Source organism: Nerophis ophidion, linkage group LG08 (assembly GCF_033978795.1).
Source record: "Nerophis ophidion isolate RoL-2023_Sa linkage group LG08, RoL_Noph_v1.0, whole genome shotgun sequence".
In the NCBI taxonomy this organism is placed as follows: domain Eukaryota; kingdom Metazoa; phylum Chordata; class Actinopteri; order Syngnathiformes; family Syngnathidae; genus Nerophis; species Nerophis ophidion.
The window spans coordinates 29,242,505-29,258,214 of NC_084618.1; the positions used below are offsets into that span (position 1 = coordinate 29,242,505).

The 15,710-nt window shown below is 39.8% G+C and overlaps 1 protein-coding gene across 12 annotated transcripts in view; it reads right to left on the reverse strand.

Annotated features, from left to right (window-relative positions):
- The window catches only part of rapgef1b (Rap guanine nucleotide exchange factor (GEF) 1b), a 145,355-nt gene that overhangs the window by 104,141 nt on the left and 25,504 nt on the right, over nucleotides 1-15,710 (reverse strand). For 4 of the 12 annotated variants that reach the window (XM_061908221.1, XM_061908218.1, XM_061908222.1 and 1 more), the window contains exon 1: nucleotides 10,041-10,196. The exons of 1 other annotated variant lie outside the window; for it this stretch is intronic. In XM_061908221.1, coding sequence (XP_061764205.1) covers nucleotides 10,041-10,122 — 82 coding nt within the window. In that variant the 5' untranslated portion in view covers nucleotides 10,123-10,196. Of the gene's footprint in view, nucleotides 1-10,040; nucleotides 10,197-15,710 lie in introns of those variants that run through there. 7 more of the 12 variants (XM_061908229.1, XM_061908219.1, XM_061908225.1 and 4 more) reach the window with 2 other exon arrangements.

Here is a 15,710-nt window from a genome sequence, read left to right on the forward strand (position 1 = left end):
ACATATTTATATAATATTTACATATTTCTATAATATGTAACTACAAGCTCCATTCACAGACACAGTCCCTTTGCTTTTATGAGCGGTCGAGCGAGTCAAAAGCAAAAAAAAAAAAAAAAAAAAAAGTATTTATTTATTTATTTTATTTTATTTTTATTTTATTTTTGGCGGCCGTAATTCTTTCGTGGTGGATAGCCATAAATAAATGTGTGGGAAACCCTGCAGTAGATATTGTACATATTACATATTGTTATGAACATGTCTGTCTTGCAGTCTGGACTCGAAGTGTGTTTACAAAACATCGATGGAGGATTTTGAAGGCTACAACGATGACTCCCATTCGCCACATCTTCTAGGTGTTTATCATCTTTAAAATCCTAAAAAAAAAAAAGACGTGTATTCTTGTCTCTCATAATGATTGTGAATGAGAGGCAAAATTTCAAAAAAGTGCAGTTCCCATTTAAGGCTGTTGGAACCGTTCAAATAAGGCTGGGCGATATGGCCTTTTATTAATATCTCTATATTGTTAGGCCATGTCACGATACACGATATATATCTCGATATTTTGCCTTAGCCTTGTATTAACACTTGATGCATATAATCACGCCAGTATGATAATTCCATGTGTCTACATTAAATATTTTTGTTCATACTACATTAATATATGCTCATTTTAAACTTCCATGTACAGAGGTTAATCACAACTAAGTCAATACTGTATTTATTAAACAGTTATTACGCAGTGGCACAGACATTCATGTCATTTCCAAAACAGAAAGTGCAAGATTGTCGGAGACATTTTAAAACAAGCTATTAGTGCACTTTTGAGCATGTCACCAAGATGACATATCAAAACAACACTAAATTAAAGTGCACTTTTTTGTACAGAACGGCACTACAATAGTTTAAAACAAATAAAGTGCACTTCTGTGCATGATGTCACACAACATATTTCAAATAACCGTTATCTAAAAAAAGAGTTGCATAATAGGTTCCAGCGGACGTTATCTCCTTCAGTTGTTGACTTTTTTTTTTTCATACGGTGTTGATCTGGAAATAGTTGCTTCGGTATTTTGTTGGTGTGGCATCGGCCGGAGACGTTTTTGATTGATCGATTGAAACTTTTATTAGTAAAATTGCACAGTTCAGTACATATTCCGTACAATTGACCACTAAATGGTAACACCCGAATGAGTTTATCAACTTGTTTAAGTCAGGGTCCACGTTAATCAATTCATGGTACAAATATATACTATCAGTATAAGACAGTCATCACACAGGTTAATCATCATAGTATATACATTGAATTATTTACAATATTTACAATCCGGGGGATGGGATGAGGAGCTTTGGTTGATATCAGTGCTTCAGTCAACAACAATTGCATCAACAGAGAAATGGACACTGAGACAGTGTAGATGCAGAGTTTCAAGCACTCATTCTCTAGCGCAGGGGTCACCAACCTTTTTGAAACCAAGAGCTACTTCTTGGGTACTAATTAATGCGAAAGGCTACCAGTTTGATACACACTTAAATAAATTGCCAGAAATAGCCAATTTGCTCAATTTACCTTTAATAAATAAATCTATATAAATATATAAAAAAATGGGTATTTCTGTCTGTCATTCCGTCGTACATTTTTTTTCCTTTTACGGAAGGTTTTTTGTAAAGAATAAATGATGAAAAAAAACAGTTGATTTTACGGTTTAAAAGAGGAGAAAACACGAAAAAAAAAAAAAAATTGAAACATAGTTTATCTTCAATTTCGACTCTTTAAAATTCAACCGAAAAAAATGAAGAGAAAAACTAGCTAATGCGAATCATTCTGAAAAAATAAAAAAAATAATTTATGGAACATTATTAGTAATTTTTCCTGATTAAGATTAATTTTAGAATTTTGATGACATGTTTTAAATAGGTTAAAATCCAATCTGCATTTTGATATAATATATAACAAATTGGACCAAGCAATATTTCTAACAAAGACAAATCATTATTTCTTATAGATTTTCCAGAACAAAAAATTTAAAAGAAATTCAAAAGACTTTGAAATAAGATTTAAATTTGATTATACAGATTTTTTTAGATTTGCCAGAATATTTTTGGGGAAATTTAATCATAATAAGTTTGAAGAAATATTTCACAAATATTCTTCATCGAAAAAACAGAAGCTAAAATGAAGACTTTAATTAAAATGTATTTATTATTCTTTACAATAAAAAAGAAAAATACTTGAACATTGATTTAAATTGTCAGGAAAGAAGAGGAAGGAATTTAAAAGGTAAAAAGGTATACGTGTTTAAAAATCCTAAAATCGTTTTTAAGGTTGTATTTTTTTCTCTGAAATTGTCTTTCTGAAAGTTATGAGAAGCAAAGTAAAAAAAATAAATGAATTTATTTAAACAAGTGAAGACCAAGTCTTTAAAATATTTTCTTGGATTTTCAAATTCTATTTGAGTTTTGTCTCTCTTAGAATTAAAAATCTCGAGCAAAGCCAGACCAGCGTGCTAGTAAATAAATGAAGTTAAATAAAATAAAGGCAGCTCACTGGTAAGTGCTGCTATTTGAGCTATTTTTAGAACAGGCCAGCGGGCTACTCATCTGGTCCTCACGGGCTACCTGGTGCCTGCAGGCACCGCCTTGGTAACCCCTGCTCTAGCGGGTGACTTTTTAAATGATGCTACATTAGCAGTGCTGCCACTTTTGGTAGCAACGCTTTTGTCGCATAAACATTGAACATATTCCCGCTTGAAGTCAAACCACGATGGATCCTGTGTTGTTTTTTTTGGTAATTAATTCGTCCTCCATTTGTTACCGAGATTCGCACCTTCTTTCTCTCGTATTACCACCCGCACCTCACCGTTACCATCACAGCTAACGTTACCATGTTGCTACCTGTCTGCTCCGCGGGAGCGTGTGATGTTGCACACATGAGAGTATGTAATGTGTGTAAAAAGGTGGGCTTGGTTTACGTCTCTGTGAGAAGGAGAGACAAGAAAGAGTGGGAAACGCATGCAGTGTAATGCCCCCAGCTAAAAGCAACTGCGTGAGAATGTATACTCGAATTTCACAATAGTCAGTTTCTATACCGCACAGAGACAGACCTGCAAAATATTGAGTATATCAATATATCGCCCAGCCCTACGTTCAAATCACAAAAATGATAAAAGTTTCTTCCTTGAAAATAATTCAAGAAGGGAAAAAGATGTCAAGATTGGTGGCAAGCAGTCCTGTCCAAGGGAGCAGAATTGAAGAACGCAAAAATTTGCAATGATCACTTGTTTGATATACTTTTAACATTTATTATTTCATATTTAATTAAGTATTACCTTGATATTATTTATATTTTATCTTTTTTTGGAGTTTTTAAAACGCCACAAGAGTTTAATAAACAACTCTATATAAATAAAACACAACCTAAAGTTAAGCTTTTACAAAAGGCAGCAATCATAAATGAAGCTTTCAGCACATACAGTGAGGCAAAAAAGTATTTAGTCAGCCACCGATTGTGTAAGTTCTCCCACTTAAAATGATGACAGAGGTCTGTAATTTTCATCATAGGTACACTTCAACTGTGAGAAACAGAATGTGAAAAAAAATCCAGGAATTCACATTGTAGGAATTTTAAAGAATTTATTTGTAAATTATGGTGGAAAATAAGTATTGGGTCAACCATTCAAAGCTCTCACTGATGGAAGGAGCTTTTGGCTCAAAATCTCACAATACATGGCCCCATTCATTCTTTCCTTAACACGGATCAATCGTCCTGTCCCCTTAGCAGAAAAACAGCCCCAAAGCAGGATGTTTCCACCCCCATGCCTCACAGTAGGTATGGTGTTCTGGTGTTTATACCAAAATGGATACAAGGATGATACAGCAGAGGATTGGGAGAATGTCATGTGGTCAGATGAAACCAAAATAGAGCTTTTTGGTATAAATTCAACTCGTCGTGTTTGGAGGAAGAAGAATACTGAGTTGCATCCAAAGAACACCACACCTACTGTGAAGCATGGGGGTGGAAATATCATGCTTTAGGGCTGTTTTTCTGCTAAGGGGACAGGACGATTGATCCGTGTTAAAGAAAGAATGAATGGGGCCATGTACCGTGAGATTTTGAACCAAAAGCTCCTTCCATCAGTGAGAGCTTTAAATGGTTGACCAAATACTTATTTTCCACCATAATTTACAAATAAATTCTTTAAAATTCCTACAATGTGAATTCCTGGATTTTTTTTTTCACATTCTGTCTCTCACAGTTGAAGTGTATCTATGATGAAAATTACAGACCTCTGTCATCATTTTAAGTGGGAGAACTTGCACAATCGGTGGCTGGCTAAATAATTTTTTGCCCCACTGTAAACGTTGTCATCTATAGTTATATTTTGAAAAAGGTTGGTGAAAACACGCTATTCGTAAACAGCCTGTGCAATAACAATTAGGCAATTACAAACATGGCTGTAGACGCAAAGTGAAATCATGAAATGCAACTTTACCCCAGCAAAAACAAAGTATATTTATCCGGGAGAGTCTTGATACCAATATCGTTGACCGAGCCACATACAAGCAAGTCGTAACCGTCCATGATTTTCCAGGTTTACGTCTATTTTGTCGCGTAGAATGATTTTTTGATAATGTATAGGGATAGATTCTATTGCATAGTTAGATTTTTTGCTCATAACTGATTTTAGTAGTAAGATTGATGCGCCTTGGCAGAAAATATATTAAATATTGTTCTATCATGTGTCATATCAGTTGATAAATATGTTTACATTTAATAAATATGAAACAAAAATTGAACTGTTTGGCCACATTACCTAGCAATATGTTTGGAAAAGAAAAAGTGAGGCCTTTAATCCCAGGAACACCACCCTACTGTCAAGCATGGTGGTGGCAGTATTATGCTCTGGGCCTGTTTTGCTGCCAATGGAACTGGTGCTTTACAGAGACTAAATGGGAGAATGAAAAAGGATGATTACCTCCAAATTATTCAGGACAACCTAAAATCATCAGCCTGGAGGCTGGATCTTGGGCGCAGTTGGGTGTTCCAACAGGACAATGACCCCAAACACATGTCAAAAGTTGTAAAGGAATGGCTAAATTAGGCTAGAACAAAGGTTTTAAAATGGCTTTCCCAAAGTCGTGATTTAAACGTGTGGACAATGCTTAAGAAACAAGTCCATGTCAGAAAACCAACAAATTTAGATGTACTGCACCAGTTTTGTCAAGAGGAGTGGTCAAAAACTCAACCAGAAGCTTGCCAGGAGCTTGTGGATGGCTATCAAAAGCGCCTTATTGCAGAAAAACTTGCCAAGGGATATGTACCAAATATTAACATAGCTGTACGTATACTTATGACCTAGCAGATTTGGTTCATAAAGTTCATAAAAGAACCAAACTTCATGAATGTTTTTTGTGACCAACAAGTATGTGCTCCAATCACTCTATCACAAAAAAATAAGAGTTGTAGAAATTATTGGAAACTCAAGACAGCCATGACATTATGTTCTTTACAAAGGTAAACTTTTGACCACGATTGTATGTTTTACAATTAAAAGTGGTCCTCTGAGAGCAGCTTTAACTGTGATGTGGCCCACGATGAAAATTAGTTTGACACCTCTGCTCTAATGGCTTTTAAACATTCACATAGCACACACCAATTAGCGTTTATGACACCAAATTACTTATTTTTTTACAGCACTTACAGCTTGTGGGATTTTTTGGGGGCCAACTTATCTGATGTGTTGTTATATGTGATGAGTCATCGTCGAGGACAATAGCATACTGTAAATATATAAATAAGAAATCTATATATATATACTTGCCATTACTCCAAATGGATTTTTATGGCTTTCCATAGATTTCTATTTCTATTCTAAAGTTATGTATTCTTATTTTGTGCAATGTTTCATACATAGGTACACTCATGTGTGCCTTTTTTGCTGCAAGTTTCCATGCATAAACATGGAGTGTTAATGCTAACTACTTATGCGATAGGGTTATGTGTACTGATACCAGCACTTTAATTTAATAGGCCAAGGGAAATGTGTTTTTTCTACCTTGAGCACACTAACTCAACAATATTTCTCCATCGGATTTAGTGAATTTATTCTTAAAACTGTCCTGAGGTCATGCAGAAACCAGCTGTTCACAATGGGTCTCTATTTTATTTTATTTGGATTATTATATCCGAGTCTGTGTATTTCAGTGTACTGTTTGTGTCTTATAACTTAACGTTTTATGGACCTTTTTGGCTATACCACGGGTGTCAAACGTACGGTCCGCATCAGGCCCGTGAACAGGTTTTATTCGGCCCGTGTGATGAGTTTGCCAAATATTAAAATGAGCTGCTTTTTTTTTTTTAACAAAATAAACTGCTGTTCTAAATGTGTCCACTGGATGTTACAATAGCAATTCTGTTAGACAAGCACGGTTTATACCAGAGTCAGGCAAGAGGTATACAATAAAGGGTGACTGTGGCCCCTCCTCCTCGACCCACATGAAACCTAAAACCTGCCGTTTTATGTCTTCTGCTTCGAACACATCGTCCTTTGGCACTCTCGTTGCCCCAAAATGTCTCTGTCACACACGAGAACAGTGAACTTAACCCTTTTGAATAGTTTTTACCTTCAATTCCAGAAAAGTTTAATCATGGCTTTGTAGATACACTGAGACGAAGTCTATGCTCATTTGGTTTCTCAAACTGCACCAATTGCCTCAGAATTTTCAACAAACTAGAAGGGTTTTGTCCAGAGGATTATCCATGATTTGTACATTTTCAGAATGTGCTTGTTCTATTTTTGGCCAAAGTAAAACAAAGAAAACAAACTCAGTTATTTTTAAGTTATCATACCATGATTTTACCCTTTCGGCCCACTTTGGAATAGATTTTCCTCCATGCGGCCCCTGAGCTAAAATGAGTTTGACTCCCCTGGTCTATACATGGGTTTCCGATGACGTCACACCCGTCCCACAATTCCCTTGTCGGCCATCTTGTGTGTCAAAACAAACACTCGTAACCAAAGACGCCTCCGTTGTTATTTTTGTGAGAATGGGTCACACGTGTCGTTTAGGGCTGTGTAAACCGCGCCAATTCAGGACAAAAAACAACAAAGTACTACGATATCCCTAATGTTATAGTAAAACAGGGAAAAGAAACCAAGCAACTGTCGACAGAAAGGAGCAACCTGTGGCTAGCTAGAATCAATCAAGTGGGATTTACCCCTGATCCAGCAAAACAACATTATAATGTTTGCTCTGATCATTTTGTAACAGGTACTTTGAATTATGTTGCTCTCTGTATGGATGATAAAATGTGTTATGGTTAGAATAGATATTAAAACATAGGAGGAACTACTGTGCCTGTGCTTGTACCTAATAACGCTCGACGTCTGACGTCTTTGTTGCACAAATATAACCTTCTATATATAATATAGGCAATCACCGCTTATTTTTGGACGATTTTATTAAAATTTGAATGAATTAAATCAAGTAACCCTAAACTATGCAGTTGCATAGTTAGATTCATATAGTTCTGAAAATACTTTTGGGTACTTTTTATCAAGTGCTTCTGGACGATAGTCTTTAGCATATCCTGGAATCAGAGAAAGTAAGACAGGCTTAATTTTTCGTTTGGTTTTTAATTCTCTGTACAAGTCTGACAGTTCATCTTGTGTCCCCTTCTGTACCTCCGGTAGTTTTCTCTGTTTTAATGGTGCCGATGTATCTCCGGATACGATTGCATTGTCTAGCTTTCTCTTCAATGTCTTGGCGGATGTGAAGTTAATGTCCTGTAAGGTTTTGTACCCAACTTTCTTGACTGCAGATGGAAGTAGCCAGTAAGATTTTTCATGTGTGACTGTCGTGTTGTCCCGCATCTTGCACCCGCTTCAATGGCAAACAACAATGCAGAAACATGTGAACATATTTCGCCAGTGCCTGCCATACACGTACAGTGTCCTGATAAAACACGACCCGTCTTCTCTGATATGACCCATGGCACCAAACACAGATCAGTTGATCTCTTAGAGTGACGAACACGAGCAATGAGCACACATTTATCTTCCATTGTAGCCAGTTTCATTTCCTGTACCCATCCACACACAAAGTAATTGTACGCTTCGAGCGACTTGTAGCCCTTGAGCTCATCCAGAGTGTAGGCACTAACATTGTTTTTTAAATGGTTGACGATGTCGGGGTAAGTTATATCAGGATAACATTTCAAGTCCGTAGTCCATTCGTGCTTTCCCATCTCATACGGATCTTTATCGCCAATATCCTTCAATTTCTGTAAATACCTGGCTTTGCAAACCCAATCTAGAGTCTGTCTGTAGGGAACTTTTACGACTTTTTCCAAATTTCCCAAAGTGGAGGTCATTGTTGTTGCAAAAGTGTGGAAATATATTTAGAAAACTGCCGGAGACGAGTAAACATAGTTTTGACACACAAGATGGCGGCTGCCTCGAAGGATTATGGGTAATCGCCGCTAGCGGAAACCCATCTATACCATCAACTTGCCGGGGGACTGCAGATGTGTGCATTGTCACCTGTAACAAAGATAGAAAAAATGGCAACTTCCTATCGGGAGTTTTATTATACAACTACGAACAAGCTGATTGGTGTGTTCTAAAGGGACAGGCCTAAGATAAATCGGAGAAAATGTGGTCGTTTGTAAATTATTCAATGTTTCTGTGTGGTGCTATTGCAAACGCGTCACATACCGGCACTTGTCGGTGGATTTAGGCCAAAAGGAAATGTGTTGAATGTAGATTAAAATAATCACAGGTCCCCTTTAGGCATTAAATGCCATTCAGGTTGCATGAGGACTGAGCAGCAACCTGCAGTCAAATAAAATGTCCGCAGGACACGGTCCGTTCATTTCATGAGACCACATTGGGGGTTAGTGGAAAAAAGAAAAATACACACAACTCTGAAGCATTTCTGCACTCCCATGTCTGTCTTGACCAGGAAAATGACTTGTTTGCAAGCTTTCGTTCTTCCTGATTTAGTCTGCCATAGGAAACTGGCACCAAGTGTGGGTGCATCCCCTTCATTGTGCGCCAACTCCAGGCAGACGGGCAGGCAGGCGGATGCGTCACCGGGGGTCTGAATGGTTTGACACACTGGTGTAAGCACTCACACACAAGCACGACCTGACATTAAATCCCTCTGCACATTTTTGCTCGGTTGCTGGTTTGTTTCATTTTGATTCACGTCTAATGTGGACCCGCCACTAAATGTACACAACTGCATGTGCAATTAAGGTTCTCTACCACATTTATTGTAATCAGTTAGGTCATGGCTGACAGACAACGCATACAAACACAGAATTCTACATCCTGCTGGGACTAAATGGAGCGATTAAGCAGACTAGCATCCCTGCAGACCATGTGTTTTCCAAACAAGGCATTACGGCTTTTGGAACGCTGTGATTTCCCAATGATATGCTCAACTACCCTCATCACGGAGCCTCATTGCGCTCGCAACAGGCTCACCAGGGTGGATCTGTTCAGAAGCATGACAATTTCACAAACACTCATAAATCCAAACAGCGTTAAGCCCACAGCATGGCTCTACCCCGGGCAGGATTGGCTGGAATACCCCAGAGTGTAGCATATTCGGACATTTTGTATTGTTGAAGTGGATTAGGACCACACAGTACACAGAGCCTCGCACTACGAGGCGAGATTATTAGAGCCTCTGCAGTGTGAAGGTGATAAGGCCGAGAGAAAGCCTGCAATGGAAGGATGTGGCCGAGCAGCCTCCGCATGCTGGGTCCGCCCAAGCTTTCAGCCGAGCAAATGAGCACCTTCTATAAAGCCACACGACACAAAAAGCCCAGAGAGGAATGTCCCCTGCATTTCATTGTGCCACAGTGCTTATTTTACATTAATGCTCAAATACTGGTGAGCTTCTTACACAAAGGAGTGAATTTAAAAAAAATATCCGATTATGAAGGGAGAAGAGCAAAATTTAGAGGACATTTCGCAACAAGATGCTACATAACATAAGCTATTTAGGACACGTAGTGGTCTAAGTTTTACCTGAGTCCTCATCCAGGTCGCCTGGTAGTGAGGAGTCTGTGTCCTCGGAGGAGGCTTGGCTCCTCCAGCTGGAGTTGCCCATTCAAGAGGCTCGAAATCCTGCCGAGTCTGTCCTGGGGAGAAAACCAACTGACAGGGTCCACTCGCCGCTTGTGTACACTAACTGTGCGCAGGCCAGGCTGGCATTTTCACAGCCCTGCTGAGAATTAGTCACAAACTAAGTGGCCCTCATGATCAGCGCTCACTGGACCCTGTCACACTGAGTAGCACTTCTGGGGAAAGATCCACAAATAGCACCGCAGGGTGGCATGAAGGACATAACACCGGTTGTTTAGCAGAGCAGGACGTCCGAGTGAAGTGGATTATGATGGCACCAAAGGTCCTGGAGAGGATTCTGACAAGTGTGTGCAACACGTCTGCTAACACTAAGCAACAAAATGATATCAACCATCCCAAATGGCAAATAAATATGGCCTGTTAGAATTGAATTACATCCGTAGTCTTCAAAAGCAACCTAATTGCCATTCATCCTCAGCTGTCAGCCATAGAAATGTTGTTGCACAGACCTTTCAGACATATGTCCAACCTTAACCCAACAAGCAATCCATCCAATTCTGCAGAGAGACTCGATTCCCACAGGTTCTCAACTCATCTCCACCCTCTTTCCTTCTGATCCCTCCTTCCTGTTGCTTTCCCATACCCATCACAATAATTACAACACAGCTAAATCTATGGGGGGAAAAGCTAGCCTCTCATTGAGCGGGTGACAGGGTGAAGCACTTTGCTGCTATCAGACCTCAAAACTGCAGCGTGTCGAAGCAAGGCTCCTAGAGGCCCGGTGGAGCACACGGTTGTTTGGGGACAAAAACATGGGGCGGCAGAGGTTGCTATTTCAGTACACGAGACAAGAAGACATTTCAGACTGGAGGGAAGCACTCTGCAAACACCAGCCCCTGGAAATGACTGACACATCCGTGCTAACTCCAAGTCTGCTCCAGAGTAAACTCTTAGCATTGCAGCTTAATCTTTCAAAGGTAAACAGACAGGCATGAACTGTGTAGGTGGGCAAGGAGGTGGAAGTGTGCAAAAAAAAAAAAAAAAGGGGAACAGTCTACTCCTATTGACGGCTCGGAAAGAGACGCGGCTACAGAGCTAATTATAAAACACTGCACTGCTCTCACAACTACTACAACGCTGACATGCCAAAGCGCTTGTGTCACACAAGCAGAGACTCTGGGGGGTTGGGGGGGGGTTGAATTTTCCGAACAAACGTTCAGTCAGTCAAATACCCCAAAAAAACATGCACTGACAAGATCAGTCAATGCCGGTGTTGGCACTGTGTGCGGACTTGACTACTGCTATTTCCTGCCACAGTTTCTGATCTTCTTTCGTATGGTGAGAATGATCACAGTGTTCCAGTATCACTTCATGATTCAGCCCGCCGTCGACATGCTCAGGCTCACATTTAGCAACTTTATAAACACCTGTCCTTTAAAACAACACTGATTAAAGTCAAGTGCAGCGAGACATATCACTTTCAACCACAGCAGATCCAAGTATTGGGCATACCAAAATTTCCAAGACGATTGAGTGATTACATTTTTGATCACAATCATAATCAGATAAAAATACAGGATGACAGTGTAACAATATTAATTAAATATTGAAATGATGTCATTATTCCCTTTATTACAAACAATATTTTGAGAAAAACAGATCAAGAGTGTAAAAATAACTGAACATAAGCAAAAACTACTATTGGTTCTGAGTTCACTCCTTTGGTTTTGACTAACCAGTGTAGTATCGCCCATAAATTGATAAAATATACCATGGGTGTCAAACTCTGGCCCGCGGGCCAAATTTGGCCCACCGTGTATTTTCATTTGGCCCTTGAGGCAATATCAAATTAACATTAGAGCTGGCCCGCCGGTATTATACAGCGGCGGTGTTGCGATAACACCGCACCCACCCCGATTTTCCAAGGAGACTAACAAATTTCAGAGCCCCTCACGAAAATCACAGGGGGCAACCTTTCTCCCAAATTCCTCCCGATTCCCACCTGGACAACAATATTGAGGGCGCGCCTTAAAGGCACTGCCTCAAGCGTCCTCTAAAACCTTTCGTCACGTCCGCTTTTCCTACGTAGAAACAGCGTGCCGGCCTAGTCACATGACATATGTGGCTTTTACACACACATACGCTAATACAATGCAAGCTTGGTCAACAGCCACACAGGTCACACTGAGGGTGGCCGTATAAACAACTTTAAGACTGTTACAAATATGTGCCACACTGTGAACCAACATTAAACAAGATTGACAAGCAAATTTCGGGAGAACATCCGCACTGTAACACAACATAAACACAACAGAACAAATACACAGAACCCCTTGCAGTACTACCTCTTTCTGGACGCTACAATATAAAAATGTATTATTGGCCTGTTGGAAAAGTTTATTTTGATATTTACATGAGAAGGCTGCAAATAGAAAAGAGGCATTCAATTTCTATTTAAATTTGATTTGATATGTGATTACTATTTTTAAATTATTAGTATTATTTGAAACTCGATTTTGCATGTCACTATAAAGTTATATAAGTCTCGCTTGTTCAATATTCAATGCAAAACTTGTTTGGGTCCCTATTAAAAGGTTAATTTGTTCAACCTTGGCCCGCGGCTTTGTTCAGTTTAACATTTTGGCCCACTCTGTATTTGAGTTTGACACCCCTGCAATATACTGATACAATACTTGGTATTGTTACTGTCGATAATAGTATTGATCCGCCCAACTCTGTTTACATCCAAGATTGCTAGCTTAGTGGTTAGTATAACTTACTGTATCCTCCTACTGTGTGTAGTGTAGCAGATTTAGGTTGTCCTGGTCTTCTGCTTATAATGTAGTTTATTTTACGCCATGGAGGGACGGTTAGTGACTCGCTGCTAGCGAGGATGCTTGATTGATTGATTAATTTGAGACTTTCATTAGTAGATTGCACAGTACAGTACATATTATGTACAATTGACCACTAAATGGTAACACCCGAATAAGTTTTTCAACTTGTTTAAGTTCACGTAAATCAATTCATGGTACAAATATATACTATCAGCATTATACAGTCATCACACAAATTAATCATCAGACTATATACAGTGGGGCAAAAAAGTATTTAGTCAGCCACCGATTGTGCAAGTCCTCCCACTTAAAATGATGACAGAGGTCTGTAATTTTCATCATAGGTACACTTTAACTGTGAGAGACAGAATGTGAAAAAAAATCCAGGAATTCACATTGTATGTATTTTAAAGAATTTATTTGTAAATTATGGTGGAAAATAAGTATTTGGTCAATAACAAAAATTCAGCTCAATACCAATATAACCTTTGTTGGCAATAACAGAGGTCAAACGATTACTATAGGTCTTTACCAGGTTTGCACACGCAGTAGCTGGTATTGTGGCCCATTCCTCTATGCAGATTTTCTTGAGAGCAGTGATGTTTTCGGGCTGTCGTCGAGCAACACGGACTTTCAACTCCTTCCACAAGTTTTCTATGGGGTTGAGGTCTGGAGACTGGCTAGGCCACTCCAGGACTTTCAAATTCTTCTTACGGAGCCACTCCTTTGTTGCCCGGGCGGTGTGTTTGGGATCATTGTCATGCTGGAAGACCTAACCATGTTTTATCTCCAAAGCTCTACCTGATGGAAGGAGGTTTTGGCTCAAAATCTCACGATTCATGGCCCCATTCATTTTTTCCTTAACACGGATCAATCGTCCTGTCCCCTTAGTAGGAAAACAGCCCCAAAGCATGATGTTTCCACCTTCATGCTTCACAGTAGGTATGGTGCTCTTGGGATGCAACTCAGTATTCTTCTTCCTCCAAACACGACAAGTTAAGTTAATAATAAAAATTTCTATTTTGGTTTCATCTGACCACATGACATTCTCCCAATCCTGTGCTGTATCATCCATGTGCTCTCTAGCAAACTTCAGACGGGCCTGGACATGCACTGGCTTAAGCAGGGGGACACGTCTGGCACTGCAGGATTTGATTCCCTGTCGGCGTAGTGTGTTACTGTTGGTAACCTTTGTTACTTTGGCCCCAGCTCTCTGCAGGTCATTCACCAGGTCCCCCGTGTGGTTCTGGGATTTTTGCTCACCGTTCTCAAGATCATTTTGACCCCACGGGATCAGATCTTGCGTGGAGCCCCTGATCGAGGGAGATTATCAGTGGTTTTACAGGTCTGTGAGAGCCAGAGATCTTCCTTGTTTGAAGTGACCAAATACTTATTTTCCACCATAATTTACAAATAAATTCTTTAAAATTTCTACAATGTGAATTCCTGGGTTTTTTTTTCCACATTCTGTCTCTCACAGTTGAAGTGTACCTATGATGAAAATTACAGACCTCTGTCATCATTTTAAGTGGGAGAACTTGCACAATCGGTGGCTGACTAAATTCTTTTTTTGCCCCACTGTACATTGAATTATTTACATTATTTACAATTCAGGGAGTGGGATAGGTTTGGTTGATATCAGCACTCCAGTCATCAACAATTGCATCATCTGAGAAATGGAGAGTGTGGGTCTGACTTCGTAGGATATGTACAGCGAGCAGTGAACATAGTGAGTTCAGAAAGCATAACAACAAGTATATATATTTGATTATTTACAATCAGGGGAGGTGGGATGTGGTGGGGGAAGGGTGTTAGTCTAGGGTTGTAGTTGCCTGGAGGTGTTCTCTTAGTGCGGTTTTGAAGGAGGGTAGAGATGCACTTTATTTTACGCCTGTTGTGAGTGCATTCCATATTGATGTGGTATAGAAAGAGATTGAGTTAAGACCTTTGTTAGATCGGAATCTGGGTTCAACGTGGTTTCTGGAGCTCCCCCTGGTGTTGTGGTTATGGCGGTCATTTACGTTATGGAAGTTGTTTGACATGTACTTCGGTATCAGGGAGGTGTGGCGGATTTTATAGACTAGGCTCAGTGCAAGTTGTTTTACTCTGTCCTCCCTCCTGAGCCAGCCCACTTTGGAGAAGTGGGTAGGAGTAAGGTGTGATCTAGGGTGGAGGTCTAGAAGTAACCGGACTAACTTGTTCAGGGTTGCTTGGAGTCTAGGTTTGAGGGTTTAGGCGGTGCTGTGGTACCAGGAGGTGCAAGCATAATCGAAAAAGGGTTGAATGAGGGTTGCCGCTAGAATCTTCATGGTGCTTTTGTTGACCAGAGAGGAGATTCTGTAGAGAAATCTCGTTCGTTGGTTGACCTTTTTGATTACCTTGGTTGCCAATTTATCACAGGAAAGATTAGCCTTTAGAATGGAACCTAGGTAGGTGACCTCATCTGATAACAATGTCACCCACTTAAAATAGTGAAGTCACTGACTTTCTTAAGGTTGATTTGGGACCCAAATAGAATGGATTCCGTTTTACCCAAGTGTGAGGATAGTTTATTGTCACCGAGCCAGGTGCAGCACTGAGGATTTTTTCCACCTGTGACTTGTCCTTGCCGGATACCAGCAGGGCCGAGTCATACGCAAACAGGAACAATTCACAGTCGCATGCTGATGACATGTCGTTTACATACAAACTGTATATTAGGAACAGTAAAGGCCCTTATATTCTGCCTTGGGGGACTCCACAGCTTACTGAAAGTGGGGGTGGGGGCACGGTGCCG